The sequence below is a fragment of the Microcaecilia unicolor genome, chromosome 8 (genome assembly GCF_901765095.1).
Source record: "Microcaecilia unicolor chromosome 8, aMicUni1.1, whole genome shotgun sequence".
Classification (NCBI taxonomy): Eukaryota; Metazoa; Chordata; class Amphibia; order Gymnophiona; family Siphonopidae; genus Microcaecilia; species Microcaecilia unicolor.
Window position 1 is genome coordinate 161,580,607 of NC_044038.1, and position 17,598 is coordinate 161,598,204.

At 42.5% G+C, this 17,598-nt stretch overlaps 1 protein-coding gene across 5 annotated transcripts in view; it reads left to right on the forward strand.

Annotated features, from left to right (window-relative positions):
• Nucleotides 1–17,598, forward strand: part of CYFIP2 (cytoplasmic FMR1 interacting protein 2) — a 107,440-nt gene that overhangs the window by 7,233 nt on the left and 82,609 nt on the right. For 3 of the 5 annotated variants that reach the window (XM_030211480.1, XM_030211481.1, XM_030211478.1), the window contains exons 2-4: nucleotides 10,187–10,351; nucleotides 13,618–13,707; nucleotides 15,433–15,510. In XM_030211480.1, the coding sequence (XP_030067340.1) occupies nucleotides 10,235–10,351; nucleotides 13,618–13,707; nucleotides 15,433–15,510 (285 nt within the window). In that variant the 5' untranslated portion in view covers nucleotides 10,187–10,234. Of the gene's footprint in view, nucleotides 1–5,644; nucleotides 5,718–10,117; nucleotides 10,352–13,617; nucleotides 13,708–15,432; nucleotides 15,511–17,598 lie in introns of those variants that run through there. The other 2 variants (XM_030211483.1, XM_030211479.1) reach the window with 2 other exon arrangements.

Genomic DNA, 17,598 nt, shown 5'->3' on the forward strand with positions numbered 1-17,598 from the left:
TTCTTGATATAGTACTGCATACTCCTCATTGGTCCCTCATTTTTTTATTAAATATTTTTATATCAAAAATTCAAAAGCTACTTAGAAAATGAATGGAGCCTCTGCCAACATGGCCAGGTTTCACAGTCTTCTTCAGGGTAGAGCTCCAAAATAGCGTCTGCAGTTTTCTCATACATCCTCATATACTTTTGAATTTTTGATATTTTTATTTATTTGTGACATTTATATCCCATATTATCCCAAAAAAGTTTGAGTTCAATGTGGCTTACAATAAACAGTATAGGATACATAACAAAGAATAATGCATAAGAAAGTGATTTGTTGTAAGAATCCAATTTTACTACTACTACTTATCATTTCTATAGCACTGTACACTTGAACATGAAGAGACGTCCCTGCTCGACAGAGCTTACAATCTAATTAGGACAGACAAACAGGGCAAACAAGAGATAAGGGAATATTAAAGTGAGGATGATAAAATAAGGGTTCTGAACAAGTGAATAAGGGTTAGGAGTTAAAAGCAGCAACAAAAAGGTGGGCTTTTAGCTTAGATTTGAAGTCGGCCAGAGATGGAGCTTGACCTACCGGCTCAGGATGTCTATTCCAGGCATATGGTGCAGCAAGATAAAAGGAATGGAGTCTGAAGTTAGCAGTGGAGGAGAAGGGTGCAGATAAGAGAGATTTACCCAGTGAACGGAGTTCCCGGGGAGGAAAGTAGGGAGAGATGAGAGTGGAGAGGTACTGAGGAGCTGCAGAGTGAATGCACTTATAAAGTCAATAAGAGGAGTTTGAACTGTATGCGGAAACGGATACTAAGCCAGTGAAGTGACTTGAGGAGAGGGCTAATATGAGCATAACGACACTGGCGGAATATTAGTTGTGCAGCAGAATTTTGAACAGATTGAAGAGGAGAGAGATGGGATAACTATGGATATTTAACATTTAGAAAATCTATTATGAATGAGAAGTTGTACATGAAGCAAAGAAAAAGTTAATGGTAAATAGAATAATAACTAATTCAGGTAATAATTGTTTGAGATGTGGTCGTTCTTTGTGAGGGTTTGTTTGAATAGGAACGATTTGAGGATTTTGCAGAATGTAGTATATAACTGTATAAAACTATAAATATTAAAATATTTAATAAAAAATGAGGGACCAATGAGGAGTATGCAGTTCTATGTCAAGAAAATGACCATTGATAACACTTGCATTGTGATACCTGAGGATCCCCTTACTAAAAAAAATATTTTAGTATGAATATAAATACACTTGCAAGTTTGGGGCTCGAATTAATGCCATGTCCTGAGAAAGTTTGTGTGTGTTTCTCTCTCTAAGATTTTTCCCCCCGTGTACAACAAAGTTAAGTCTGTTAAGCCCCTCTGAATTGAACCTTGTCTGATCTTTTTAACCACACACTATACAATGTAGATGTGGGGTTGGGGCAGGCCAATTTCTTGCCACACACTTCTGGCACAGTTTTATATATTAGCGTTTTGCCTCGGTGCTTGGCAAGTACAGAAGAGTAGTAGTAGAAATAAAGGCTTAAAAATAAGAATACAAAGAGATAGTACATAAGTATTGCCACACTGGGACAGACCAAAGGTCCATCAAGCCCAGCATCCTGTTTCCAGCAGTAGCCAATCCAGGTCACAAATGCCTGGCAAGATCTCGAAAAAAGCTCATTTTATGCTGCTTATCCCAGAAATAAGCAGTGGATTTTCCCCAAGTCAATTTAATAATGGTCTATGGACTCTTCCTTTAGGAAGCCGTCCAGACCTTTTTTAAAACCCTTCTAAGCTAACTGCCTTTACCACATTCTCTGGCAACAAATTCCAGAGTTTAATTAGTAAAAGGTAAACAGTTCATTTTTTTATTAGCTTTTTGGAAGATAAAACATCCACCCTTAGGTCGGAACAGAAAAACCAAAAGAAACCCCCAAAATGATTTGATCTCAAAGTGAAAGGCAGGGGGGAGAGAGAGATGGATGGGTGATTAGAAGATGACAAATCAGTAGAATGTCATGGTTGATAATGTGATTGAAACCCAAACCTCTTAAGTCCTCTCTTGTTAATTTTTAAAGTGTATGATCATTTTAACTTCAAATGTCTTATGCTCCATAAATTTTCTTTTTACTTAAAACCATCCAGGAGCGTAAGTCTCAAAAACATGTTACCTTTTTATTGGACTGTCTTTCTTTTGTTTTAAATTGGCAACCACGCTACATTATCTAAGTAAAGTGGGGCAGTGGCAGAAGTTCAAATTAAGGGCCTCTAGAGGGAATCCACTTCAGATGGGGGGGGGGAGGTACAGTTGTAAGCTGCCTCCCCCCCAAGTTTCATAGGGGCTTCTTGAGTAGAATTTGTTTCTCAGATGTGAGGCATTCCTGCTCTTTCCTTGCTGGGGGAGAATTGTGGTGAGATCCAGTACCACCAGCTAATAAAGTGGATAATACCGATTCACCTATCAAAAAAGATTTCTTTGATAAAAATGGAGGAAAAGATCTCTGATATCAAACGGCCAACTCATGTCCTGAATCATAACTGGACTGACCGGTTGCCATATTATGACAGATATTATCACTGATCAAAAATCTCCATTCAAAATAACATATGATTTACTGCATATAGTGCTTCATTACAAGTATTTAACCAGCAACACAACACACAGGCAGTTAAGCAGCAGCAGCAACTGAGTTAATATCTAACTGAGCCCCTTGAATAAAAAGGCAATAATAAAGCTTTTGAATGATAAGCTCAAGGGAGGACAAAGGGTTAAAGAAAAGTACTTTAGACTGTTTCACAGGCACCTACCAGAAGCATTTCCTGTCTCAGAGTTAAAGCACTTTGCATAATAATTCACACTATGAGCATCTCCTGGTTTCCTGCAGCTTGTGTTCATTTGGCAGGAAGAAGGTTTGAGCATTATCTGCTGAGGCTATGCTATTCTGAGATTTAGACACAGAGGGGGAGAGTCTAATTATTGGCATCTATAACCGACTAAGTGTATTCTATAATTGGCGCCAGTTATAGAATACGCTTAGTCGATATTTTAGCGTCTAAATCTACGCGCATCCATTTATACCAACGAAAACATGGTGTAAATCTTGGCATGTAGATTTAGGTGCACTGGGCCATATTCTGTAACTAGGCACCTAAATTTTGGAATGCCCACGAACTGCCCATTTCCCTGCCCATAACCACTCCCTTTTTACCTGCGCGCATTAGAAGTTTGGCGCACATTGTTACAGAATACACTTAGCGAGTTCTAAGTTCTAATCAGTGCCAATTAGTGCTCATTATTGCTTGTTAAGCGCTGTTATCAGCACTCATTAGCTTGTTAAATTGCACGTGTTGTTATGGAATCTGCGCCAGTTTTGGCACAGATCTCTAGGCGCGCTATGTAGATCCGGGGGAGAGGGGCTGATGCAGAAAGGCTTGCGATAGAGCCCGGAGAAGATGTCTGAATGCTCAGCTTCTACCATGAGCCTAATATAATAAAGTCTCAATTATCAGACATAAACGGAACCAACCCATTGTCAAGTAAGTGAAAAGTCAGATAATACGGAAAGCAATAGTAACCCCTCAAATAATGCAGTAAAAGCAGGATCCTGGCTCTCAACGGTGCTGATTTGTGGTAAAAGTAGGACCCTGGGTTCGAAACTGATTGTCTCAGGTCTGAAACTTCTTTCTGGAAAGCGGAAAGCGAAGCTGCATTGTTCTTAACAGCGACGTGGTCTGTCGGATATTCCGTATGGTCGGATCAGTGAAGGTCTGATAGTCGAGACTATACCACAGAATGCAAATTTTGTGTGCACAAATCCCACAGCAAATGTGGGGGGAGCATGCTGGATGCATGCGTGCAAAATTTCAGGGTAAGTGCAGCTTATTCACGTGTCCAAACCAGAACTGGAAAGTGTCGGCACACACCGGTGCTTGTTCTGCACCGAAATATGAACCTTGCACAAATTGTTTGCACTTGAAAATTTTAGACGCAGAAGAACAGGCACCAATGTGTTTTCACTTTCGGTTTTGTTCAGACACGCACACGTTTGTTACCATCTTCTTTTTCAAAATGCACAGGCTTGCTTCCGCTTGCAAAACAAGTCAAAACCAGCACTTAAATGTGAAAGGTGGACAAGAATCCGCTCTGCAAAACCTTCTGTATAACCCCAAAACTGGCGAAAAATTTCTTGCGGTAAGCACATGTCCAAAGCCCTTATGTGCATGCCACCCCCACCCCCACCCCCAAAAAATCTTTTTACCCTTCAATTTCAATCCTCTTGCATCTCCCTCTTGACCTTTAATTACTTTGTTCCAACCTCCCTTGATCTGACGTCCCCTCAACAACCCCCCCTGCACCCCTATTCCCCCCCCCAAAAAAATCTCTTCTCTTTACCCGTCAATTTCCATCCTCTAGCATCTCCCTCTTAACCTTTAATTACTGTGTTCCCCCCTTCCCAAAGCAAACCTCTCTTGATCTGACGTCCTCTCAACAACCTCCCCCCCAGCACCCACACCCCTCTTCCCCTCCCCAAAAAAATCTCTTCTCTTTACCCTTCAATGTCCATCCTCGAGCATCTCCCTCTTGACCTTTAATTACCCTTCCCTCTTCCCCAAAGCAAACCTCCCTTGATGTGACATCCCCTCTTCCACCCCCAAAAAAAATCTCTTTGCTTTACCTTTCAATTTTCATCCTCGAGCGTCTCCGTCTTGACCTTCAATTACCCTGTTCCCTCTTCCCCAAAGCAAACCCCTTGATCTGATGTCCCCTCTTCCCCCCCAAAAAAAATAAAATCTCTTCTCTTTACCCTTCAATTACCTTGTTCCCTCTTCCCCAAAGCATACCCCTTGATCTGACGTCCCCCCCCCCAAAAAAAATCTGTTCTCTTTACCCTTCAATATTCATCCTCTTGACCTTTAATTACCCTGTTCTCCCTTCCCCAAAGCAAACCTCCCTTGATCTGACTTCCCCCCCCCCAAAAAAAAAAATCGCTTCTCTTTACCCTTCAATTTCCATCCTCAGCTTCTCCCTCTCGACCTTTAATTACTCTGTTCCCCCCCCCCCCTCCACACACACACATTCAGTCACTAACCCTTAACAAATGTCTCCCCTGTGGCTATGTTCAGGACCTCGTTTATGAACATCAGTCGCTTACATCTCACTTTCCCTGCCAGGTTCCTGCTGCACGTCTAGGCCATGCTGTGCACGAAATGAAGTCTCTTATATTTCACATCACCTGATTTTATCAGGGACATTTGTGGTGGAGTTTGCCCCCGCTCGGATGGAATAATGGGAATCCTGTTTATTTGAACAGAAGGTTGTTAATGTTAGAGATTTCATCATACATTAACTTTCTAGAACCCCGTTTACTGTAGATGTCATGGGCTTTTTTGGTATTTCCTGATTGAAATTACACTGGGCGTTGTGAGACTTAAGAAAGCTGTTGTTTCCCAAAACTAAAGAGGCACTGAAAATAGCCCTCGAGAGGGGAGAGGGTCTGCAGATGAATGCTTTGAAAGAGGAAGAGGGTGGAGGAGGATACCATGGTCAGAGCTGCTGTACTTGTACAGATTTTGCTGTTTGCTAGATCTTTGTGAGAACCAAGTAGTCTTGAAGTAGTGTTGGATTGGGTTTGTGGTGTGGCTTTTGACAGCAGTAGAACAGAAAGGGTGTTATTAACTAATGAGCCAGGGAGCGATGAACAGCTGCAGTTTATTGTAAGTATGTAGGACACTTCCTTGCATTGCTGTTTATTCTTAAATTCAGATGATTCAAGAGTCAGGGAATGCTGTGGTTCATGGCTTGTGGGAAGGGCCACCGAGAGACTGAGCCAGGCCCGGGGCAAGGCTGCCCCCCCCCCCAATCGCTAGTCAGGCCACCGGCACCACAGTCCCCGGTCTCACCCGCCCGCCCTCGGCTCTGTCTACAGCTCCTCTCCGTCTGCCACCAGGCCCCCTGAATTCAAATGAATTCGGCAGCGCCTCACCTCCGTGTGAAAGCGCAGTGGCAGATCGCCTCCCTTTGGGCCTTCCCTCCCTAGGTCCCGCCCTCGCGGAAACAGGAAGTTAACATTAGACGAGGGTGGGACACAGGGAGGGAAGGCCCGAAGGGAGGCGATCTCATCTGCCGCTGCGCTTTCACACGGAGCTGAGGGTGGGCGGGTGAGACCGGGGACTGCGGCGCCGGGCCCCCCTTGGAGGCCCGAGGAATTTTGTCCCCCCCCCTGCCCCCCCCCTTCGGCGGCCCTGCTTGTGGGCCGTGTCAAACCCAGAGACCCAGGGTTAGATCCCATTCAGAAAGGGGGAACTTTCCTAGTGCACCCAAAATAAAATGTTACGCTAGAGCCGATTCCTTTTTTTAGCTTGTAAGTATTTTTAAGCTGGAGTCTCGAGACTTCTAAGGTGCCTTCTATAGGAAATGTCCTAAAACACACTGTTTTTAACAAAATTGCTTTGGTGGTCTAGAAATTTTGCATTCAAAATATTATCCTGAGTATAAAATTAGTTTTTCATCTTTTCTCCACTATTTCTTTTTAGCAGACTTCATCTTATGTAAAGTAGTACTTAGAGATTTGTCTGTCCAGGAAAATAACTTCGGTGAAAATTTGGAGGGAAGCTAGAATGTGGGCCTGGTAGCTACCCTTATTTTATTTATTAGGATTTATTCCATTATGAAGAAATTCACCCAAGGCAGTGTACAGCAACAACAATCTGGACATAGATAATAGAACAAATATTCAAATAACAAATGCTACATATGGCATAATTACATAGTAACATAGTAAATGCCAACAGATAAAGACCTGTACGGTCCATCCAGTCTGCTCAACAAGATAAACTCATTTTACATGGTATGTGATACTTTATATGTATACCTGAGTTTTTGTCCTTGCCTTTCTCAGGGCACAGACTGTAGAAGTCTGTACTAAGTTCTGAAGCTAACATTGAAGCCCCTTAAAATTTACACTCCAGCCCATCCCTATCTATTCAGTCACGATCAGGGCGTAGACCATAGAAGTCTGCCCAGCTCCCGTTTTGTTTCCAATTACCGGCGTCGCCACCCAATCTCTGCTAAGATTCCACAGAACCATTCCTTCTAAACAGGATTCCTTTGTGTTTATCCCACGCATGTTTGAATTCCATTACTGTTTTCCTCTCCACCATCTCCCGCGGGAGGGCATTCCACATATCCACCACCCTGTCCGTAAAAAAATACTTCATGACATTAGTCCTGTCTGCCCCCCTTCAACTTCAATTCATGTCCTCTAGTTCTACCGCCTTCCCGTCTCCGGAAAAGGTTCGTTTGCGGATTAATACCTTTCAAATATTTGAACATCTGTGTCATATCACCCCTGTTTCTCCTTTCCTCCAAGGTATACATGTTCAGGTCAGCAAGTCTCTCCTCGTACGGTTTGCAACGCAAATCCCATACCATTTTCGTAGCTTTTCTTTGCACCGATTCCAGTATTTTTCCATCTTTAGCAAGATACGGCCTCCAAAACTGAGCACAATACTCCCAAGTGGGGCCTCACCAACGACTTGTAGAGAGGCATCAACACCTCCTTTCTTCTGCTGGTTATGCCCCTCTACGCAGCCTAGCATCCTTCTGGTCACTGTAGGTCATAGAGGTAAATTACAATGTCAACGCAATGCATAATAAATCATCTTAAGAGACACCAATAGGGTTTGCAAATGACCTTGATCAGCTAAGAGTGAGTGTTTTTTGATAGGTTGAAAGGCACAGTTTTCACTTTTTATTGCATATTTTGGGTGTTTCACATGCACTTGGATCTTGAGTGCTGGAAATACTTCTCCTGTCCTGTGTTCATCTCTTCCATAGAGTGATTTTGGATATTAGAACATATGGAAGATTGTGCTACTGGCTTTCTCTTCACTGTCTGCAAGAAACTGTAGGTCATAGAGATAAATGGAAAGCTTATATCTCGCTCCTTTGAATGTTCAGCACCAGGAAATTTATGTGAGACTGACTATAATAACAGTGAAAAGACCGAAAGGCCCATCTCTGATGGTTGGGGGGGGGAGGGGGATCATGCTAAAAATCATTTGCTTTTTTAGTACTTTTTTTAAATACCATCTTAAATTTTGTTTTCGATATAGTAAGCAGATCAGATGTATAGTGCATAATAGAAAAAATGCACTAAATCGGAGGTCAAGTAAAGTTACTTCCTTTTTAAGTTCAGGGATTAGAGGTACACCTCTGCCATTGAGTAGGTGGGGGGAGAGTTGGATGAGAGCAGATGGGTTCGGAGCAGATAATTGAATCGGTGGAGGTTAGAAAAGTGAGTGGTGCGCAAGGCTTAGGTATTGGTTGATTTTGTGAGTATTGAACTTAAAGAATGTGGGATATACAGTATTGCAAGCAGAATGTGGGTATGTTACAGGTTGCAGGGACCCTGGGTGTGGGCCTCTCAGATTTGGGCTGTGTGTGTGTGCAGGGGTCCCCAGCTTGGGAATCCCATGGCAGTGGTCCCCAGCTTGGGGAACCCAGGTCTGTTGATAGTTACTGGATTCCATGTAGTTGCCGTAGAAGTTAAAACTTTACTTCACCTCAACCAGGGGTTCTTCAAACTGGTGCTACTTTTTTCCTACGCTACCCATGCAAAAGTGTAGTCTGGTATCAGTCAATTAAATATGTGTTTTTTGAGCCCTTACAAGTTATTGAATTTCTGGTAACCAGGAGATCTGGAGGGATAAGTTTAATTACAATGTTTGTTACTGCAGCTCTAGGAATGTAATAAGGCTCTTCAGGACCGTTCGGGTTATATTTCCTACAATTATGTTGATATATAATAATTCCACTTCTGCAATCTTGAATCTTAAATGGTGGACTTGAGGATAGTTATTAGCAAGTTTAATTTCTTCCTAATTATTTCATGTAATTAATAGCAATAACTTACTTTTCTGTACAAGCTTTGCTTGATTGTAAGAATTTGAAATGACTAAAATAAAATTTTTTAAAAAAAACTTCACCTCAAATGTTGTGCTGAGTTTTAGCCCTCTTTGAGGCATCATGAGAAATTTGCTCTGCAAGGCTTTTAACCTGCATTAGCATTCCCTTTCCACTACATATTTTTTTTTTAACTTCTGCCTAATGCAGATTTTTGTGCCTGCAAACCCATCTTTCTTTGCTAGTAATTGTGACCTTTTTTACTAGGCCTTAGCTTGCCCTTATGCGGGTCTTTCCCATTCGCTAAGGCCATTTTTACGGCAGCAGTAAAATGGCCGATTTTTTTTTTTTTACATTATTTGAATTAATGGCCCTCTCAGCCATTAAAAAAAAAAGGCAGGTGAGTACTTACTGACACCTATTTTGAGGGCAGTAAGTACTCATATGCTAATCAGTTGGCGTGTGATAATGTACATAGGCTAACTGATTAGTGCGGAAATGCCCACTCTCTGCCATGCCCCCTCCGCAAAAAAAATTAAAATACGTGCAGTTTGTATACGCAGATTGGGATATTACCACAAGACACCTCAATCTGTTTTACGGTAATCCCTTTTAAACTGCGATAACGTTTAAGCTGCGGTAACGTGCTCTGGTGCTTACCACAGCTTAGTAAAAGGGCCCCTTAGTGCACGGAAAATCTACACCAAAACACTAATAAACCAGTACACTCTTCCTTCCCTCCAAAAATACAGATTCCAATGTGGTGGGGTTTTTTTTTATTTGTTTTGTTGTTTTTAATTCTTTCACTGCTTCTGCTGGGAAGTTATTTCATGAATCTACCACTTTCTGTAAAGAACCACTTCATTGTGTTACTTCTGACGCCGACAGAGTTAGGTTTTGTGCTATAATCACTTGTTCTAGAGCTTTTCACTGCAATTTGTTTCTTTTTAAATTTTTTTCTGGAAAAGTTGCTAAATTTAAATAAATGAAAAATAAATAAATAATGCAAACGCAGGACACTATAAAGCATCAAGCAACAACAGGTAAATGAAGCGTTGCAAAAGACAAGGGGAAAAAAACTCTTTACACTGCGATAGAAATGGTGTGCATTATTATACTTGATCTCCTCCTTTGGATACTTGAATATCTGTCTTCTCATCCCTCTCCCTTTTCTGTTGTATTCTGAGGTCTTCACTTCACCTCTCCAGTTTGTGCCCCAGTGATTTTACTATTCTAGAATGTGTGAAAACATTAATGTTTTTTTTTTCTCACGTTGCAGCTTCCTCTTCTTTAGATAAGTGTGACTGGCAGAAGGAAGACGTAGACCATGACAACTCACGTGACACTCGAAGATGCCCTGTCCAATGTGGACTTGTTGGAGGAGCTGCCTCTGCCTGACCAGCAGCCATGCATTGAGCCCCCACCGTCCTCTATCATGTACCAGGTGTGGAAGACACTAACACCTAGATGCAATAAACTCCCTGTAATTTGCCCTTACCTTACCAATCCTGTCACCGCAAATCCGATTTTGAAAAAGCCGGGCATGTATGAAGGAAATCACATGTAAATTAACTGCTTGCTGTTTGCTCATTTGCATGGGATTTCCTTCATGGGGGAGGGGGGGAAGCAAGTCTTTCAGCTGAGCAAGCACAGAGCAACCGAATGCAAGCGTGGCTGCTCCGACCCTCCCATGGCCGTGCCTCCTTTTCAGAGGCACACGACTAAAAACGTTTGAGTAAATTTCAATAAAGGCCAATTAATGCTGACTGAATATCAGCACCCAATTGTCAGCACTAATTGGCTTATTCAGTTACATTGCGTATGCAAATTGGGTGCGCTCCTAAATTTGCACCCACAATTTTAATCGCCATTTATAGAATTTCCAGGTTAATGTTTTATTTTGTGATGGAAATAGACTTCAAATTTTTATTTATTTTTTATTTTTAAAAATTCTTCTCCCATCTATTGTTCTGGGAAGTATACAAATTACATACATTGTTAAAGTAAAACAAGCAAACGTAACTTATATTTCACATAAAAACATTGATTTTATAACTAGAATTCAGAAGCACTTATGCAGTCAGCCTCTGATGCTGATCACGCAGTGTTTTGTATTTTTGTAAATGTTAGGTCAGCAAACACAAACATTGGATAGACAACCTGGAGGGGCATAATCGAAAGGGACGCCCAAGGTTTCCTGAGGACATCCTCGCAGGATGTCCCGGCGAAGGGGCAGGGAAACCCGTATTATCAAAACAAGATGGACGTCCATCTTTCGTTTCAATAATAGGTCAGGGACACCCAAATCGCAAAATTTAGGTTGAACTTAGAAATGGTCGTCCCCATTTTTCGGCCATAATGGAAACCGAGGTTGCCCATCTCAGAAATGACCAAATCCAAGCCATTTGATACTGGGAGAAGCCAGCATTTGTAGTGCACTAGTCCCCCTGACATGCCAAGACACCAACCGGGCACCCTAGGGGGCACTGTAGTGGACTGCAGAAATTGTTCCCAGGTGCATAGCTCCCTTACCTTGGGTGCTGAGCCCCCCAAAACCCACTGTACACCACTACCATAGCCCTTAGGGGTGAAGGGGGGCACCTACATGTGGGTACAGTGGGTTTCTGGTGGGTTTTGAAGGGCTCACATTTACCACAAGTGTAACAGGTGGGGGGGGGCCTGGGTCCGCCTGCCTGAAGTGCACTGCACCCACTAAAACTGCTCCAGGGGACTGCTGCATAGTGCTGTCATGGAGCTGGGTGTGATATTTGAGGCTGGCATAGAAGCTGGAAAAAATATTTTAAAACTTTTTTTTTGAGGGTGGGAAGGGGGTTAGTGACCACTGGAGGAGTAAGGGGAGGTCATCCCCGATTCCCTCCGGTAGTCATTTGGTCATTTAGGGCACCGTTTTGTGGCTTGGTCGTAAGAAAAAAAGGACTAGGTAAAGTCATCCAAGTATTCATCAGGGTTACCCTTCTTTTTTCCATTATCGGTCGAGGACGCCCATGTGTTAGGCATGCCCCAGTCCCGCCTTCGCTATGCCTCCGACACGCCCCCGGGAACTTTGGTTGTCCCCGCGATGGAAAGCAGTTGAGGACGCCCAAAATTGGCTTTCGATTATGCCGATTTGGCGACCCTGTGTGAAGGACGCCCATCTTACGATTTGTGTTGAAAGATGGGCGTCCTTCTCTTTCGAAAATGACTGTTGATGTCCAGCCAAAATGTTTCTGTTCGGTAACAGAAGAGACCATGGAAGTTATGTGTAGGAAAGTGACCCTCAGCCACTATCTAGCTAATTTGTGTGATTTCCCCCTGAATGGATAAATTTATTTATTACATTTATAACCTGCCTGTCCAAACATCTAGGCGAGGTACAATAAAACATTCATTAAAAAACCCTCAAATAATACACAATCTTACAAATCACAAACTCTAAAAACGCAGAACCCCCATCAGCCAAATACCCTAGAAAATAGCCAGGTTTTTAGCAATTCCTTGAACTGGGGAGCAGATGCCAATTGGTGTATAACCGATGGTAACGAATTCCACAAACGAGGACCAGCAACAACAACAAAAAAAAACAAACGTCAACTACAAATTTCCTGCAAACGTATGAGATGAAAGATGGAACAACCAATAAATTCTGGGTTTGAGATTGTAACGCCGGAGAAGACATTAAGTCTGCAAACTGCGCACTAAGGTCTCGGGACCTACACCCTTCTGCGCTTGAAACACCAATAACAAATGTTTAAATTCAATACGCTGCGTCACAAGTTATCAATGCAGTGACCGTCCTCAACTGAGGCGTAATATGTGCCTCCTGACCCAAATTCAAAAGAACCCGTGCAGCAGAGTTCTGTGCAACCTACAGGGCCGCAAAGTTGTATGTGGCAAACCACACAACAAAGCAGTACAATAATCAAAAGAAGGTGACACACAACTCTGCAGCACAGTATGAAAATTCTCCATGAAAAAAAATGTCAAGTCTAGATGTCATCCGCAGTTTAAAAATAACCTTAACCTTGGCACCCACCTGTGGTCTAAAAGACAGCCTCGTATTAGGAGGGGTATCCTAATGGTTAGAACAGCAGGCTGAAAAGCAGAGAAGCCAGGGTTCAAATCCCACTGCTGCTGCTGCTTGTAGTCTTGGGCAAGTCACTTAACCCTCCATTGCCTCAGGTACAGACTAGATTGTGAGCCTTCTAGGAACAAGGGAATACTGTACCTGAATGTAACTCTTGATCTACTGATAAAAGTGTGATTTAAATCCAGTATAAATATCATGAAATAAATGAATGATCTGTTATGAAAGACTATGCCCTGTCCATAGTAGTCTTGGTGTTGGAACCAGAGGCATAGCCAGACCTCGCGGCAGGAAGGGGCCAGAGCCCGAGATTGGGGGGGGGGGCACATTTTGCGCAGTTTCACTAAAAGGAGCATGCCGAATCTGAGGGGAAGAGTGAGCAGGGCAGGTAACATGGCGGCACCAAGACCAGTGCTGGTTGAAGGCTTCAGCTGGCGAGGGTTAGAGACCACCCCCCCCACCAGCAAAACCAAGGGCGCAGAAGAAATTTGGGGGAGCCCAGGTCTCTGTGGCCCCACGTAGCTACGCTACTGTTTGGAACTGGTATTTAGTGCTGCTGTTGGTTTTTTTTTTTTTTTGTACAAATGAAGATTCCAGCATTTGAAAAATTTTTTGTCTTCTTTTAGGCTAATTTTGACACCAACTTTGAAGACAGGAACGCCTTTGTGACTGGGATTGCCAGATACATAGAACAGGCAACAGTACACTCCAGCATGGTGAGCACCTTCAACTCTAGCATCGTATTTCTGTAAATGAAGGAATAATAAAGATACATAAATAATGTATATAAAGGAATAATAAAAGTGCAGTAACCTGAATGCTGGTTTAATGGGACAGAACTGACTGAGCATGAAACCAGTTTCTCCTTCACCTAAGTGTCGGAAAGGAAAACCCAAAGTTTTTTTCTGTGCAATGTGTTACTCTTGAGAAAGAATGTGAATCGGACAGCCCCAGCTCTATAAATGGTAACTGTGGCTTATCTACAGGAAATTTATTGTGCACTTTAATTGTAGAGTCCTTTTGTCTTTTTCATTTGTATCTTATTATAACCTTTTCTATTCTTTCCACTTTCTGCCCTGTGATAGTGAACACTTTAGAGTATTACTCAATGCATTAATGAACTAACATTTACACACCAGTTACCTGTGTAAATGTTTAGAATTTAGCTATGTGTGAACATGTGTACATTAACTCCCCTGTTTACAAAGCTGTGTGGCATTGCCGACACAGCCCATTCAAAGTGAATGGTCTATATCGGCAGTACCGCACCACCAGCCGTTAGTGCAGCTTTGTAAACAGGGAGGTTAAAGTTTGTTTATTTATTTATTACATTTGTACCCCGCGCTTTCCCACACAATGCAGGCTCAATGCAGCTTACATAGTAATTCGAAATAGAAAGTCTTATAACAGAAATTTCAAAACGGTAGTGAAACATTATGAAGTTGAGTTTGATAATGTATGATTAGGATAAAATAGGGTAGACAGGATAGGATAATATAAGTTGGGGGAAAAGGGGTAAGGAAGGATATAATAAAGGGGAGATGGAGAAGAGAATGATGGGATGCGTATAGGGGGAATGGGGAGGAGAGATAAGTAAAACCAATGATGAGGTCGGTATCTAAGAACAGAATTGGGAATGGAGGTTGGGACATTAGAGTAGGCTTGCTTAAAGAGGTGAGCTTTCAACATTTTTCTAAAGGGCAAGTTGTTCTCATCCTTCCTTGTTTATTGTTTTATTTGTCATCTAATTACGTTTTTTTATGATTTTTTTTCTTAGTTACCAAAAGTTTTATCTTGTTTTCTAGATGTGATTTGTCTTTTTACTACTATTTTAATGTGTTCTGTTATTCGTGTTTATTAATTCTGGTTTGTGTTGAGAGTTATAATCTCACAGATGGTTTAGTTTTTTCAATTTATAGACTCCTTGTCGAGTCAGTTGAAGATCTTTAAGAATAAATTCAAAATTTTTGAATAAAAGACGTTTCTTTACCTTGGGTGTACTCTTAATTTTGGTTGCATCCACTATTTCCTTCTTTCATATGTGCATACATGCTAGATATGTGCCTGTTTGCTGTTCCATAAATATGCACATGTCTGTTATCATGCATATTTTACAGGTGAGCATGTACATGGACGGGCTCCAGGCAGAGCAGGAGTGAGGTGCACACTTACAAACCTAGCTTATGTTATGTACACATTTTTGTTACTTAGGTGCCCAACCAGCTGTATGGCTGGTCGAAGTGCTTACTCCTAAAGTAGGCGCTTACTTTCCTTTTATAGAATATACACCTATAATATTTATGTGCATAAGTGCTAGTATTTTAGACATTTTACACATGGCAAGGGGCACGTACATGCTGGTACATAATTCATAGAATCGCCCTTATAGTGTACATAGTCCTGTCCTTGGTGTATAATGCGTGCATGTTTATCTATTTCAGAATGAAATGTTGGAGGAAGGCCATGAGTATGCAGTCATGCTGTACACCTGGAGAAGCTGTTCCCGAGCCATTCCACAGGTGAGAGGTGTATCTGGATTTAAAGGCATTTGACAAAGTACCTCACGAGACTCCAGAGGAAATTGGAGAGTCATGGGATAGGAGGTAGGGTCTTTTGTGGATTAAAAACTAGTTAAGAGATAGAAAACGGAGAGTAGGGTTAAATGGTCAGTATTCTCAATGAAGAAGGGTAGATAGTGGTGTTCCACAGGGGTCTATGCTGGGACCGCTGCTTTATTAAACAATCTAGAGGTGGGAGTAACTAGTGAGGTAATTACATGTGCTGACGAGTTGTTAAATCGCAAGAGGACTGTGAAAAGTTACAAGAGGACCTTACGAGACTGGGAGACTGGGCATCCTAAAGGCAGATGATATTTAATGTGAGCAAGTGCAAAGTGATGCATGTGGGAAAGAGGAACCCGAACTTAGCGGAGATTAGGGTGGCAACACCGGTAATTGGGACGCAAAGCCAGTGCTGGGCAGACTTCTACGGTCTATGCCCTGAGAATGGCAAAGACAAATCAAACTCGGTTATACATATAAAGTATAACATACCATGTAAAGTGAGTTTTATCTTGTTGGGTAGACTGGATGGACCGTTCAGGTGTCTATCTGCCGTCATTTACTATGTTACTATTGGGTTCATTTTTGAACGAGAAGGACATCCATCTTTCGTCATAAATCGGAAGATGGACGTCCTCCTCCCATGGACGTCCAAATCGGTATAATCAAAACCCGATTTTGGACATCTCCAACTGCAGTCCGTCGCAAGTACGGCCAAAGTTCAAGGGGGCGTGTCGGAGGCATAGCGAAGGCGGGACTTCGGCATGCCTAACAGTTGGACGTCCTTCACCCATAATCAAAAAAAACAAGGACATCCCTGATGAACATTTGGACGTTTTCACCCGGAAGTGTGTTTATTACGAATAAGGCACAAAAAGGTGCCCGAAATGACCGGATGACCACCGGAGGGAATCAGGGATGACCTCCTGTTACTCCCCCAGTGGTCACTAACCCCCTGCCACCCTCAAAAAAACATCTTTAAAAATATGTCGTGCCAGCCGCTATGCCAGCCTCAGCTGTCATACTCAGGTCCATGACAGCGCATGCAGGTCCCTGGAGCAGTTTTAGTGGGTGCAGTGCACTTCAGGCAGGCGAACCGTGCCCCCTTCACCCGTAAGGGCTATGGTAGTGGTGTACAGTTATGGTAGTGGGTTTTGGGGGGCTCAGCACACATGGTAAGGGAGCTAAGTACCTGGGAGCAATTTATGAAGTCCACTGCAGTGCTCCCTAGGATGTCCAGTTGGTGTCCTGGCATGTCAGGGGGACCAGTGTACTCTAAATGTTGGCTCCTCCCACGACCAAATGGCTTACATTTGGCCGTTTTTGACATGGACGTCTTTGGTTTCGAAAATCGCCAAAAGTCAGAAACGTCCATGTCTAGGGACATCCAAATTTAAGGATTTGGATGTCTCTGACGGTATTTTTGAAACGAAAGATGGAAGTCCATCTTTTTTCGAAAATACGGGTTTCCCCGCCCCTGGATTTCGCCATTTTGCAAGGACGTCCAAATCGCAACTTGGACATCCCTTTCGAAAATGCCCCTCTATATGAGCTATAGTTACGTGATGCAAGGTTCCACATTAGGAGTCACCGACCGGGAAAGGGATCTAGGTGTCATTGTTGATAACGTTGAAACTCTCTGCTCAGTGTGCAGCAATGGCTAAGAAAGCAAATAGGTATTATTAGGAAAGGAATGGAAAACAAACATGCGTACGCTGTGTAGCGCTATAAAAATGCTAAATAGTAGTAATAGTAGGACGTTATAATGCCTTTGTATCGCTCCATGAGGCGACCGCACCTCGAATGCTGTGTAATTCTGGTCACCATATCTCAATAAAGATATAGTGGAAATAGAAAAGGTACAGAGAAGAGCGACGGAAATGATAACGGGGATGGGACAACTTCCCTGTGAGGAAAGGCTAAAGCTTCTAGGGCTCTTCAGCTTGGAGAAAAGACAGCTAAGGGGAGATATGATAGAGGTCTCTAAAATAGAGTGAAGTGGAATGGGTAGATGTGAATCACTTGTTTACACTTTCCAAAAATACT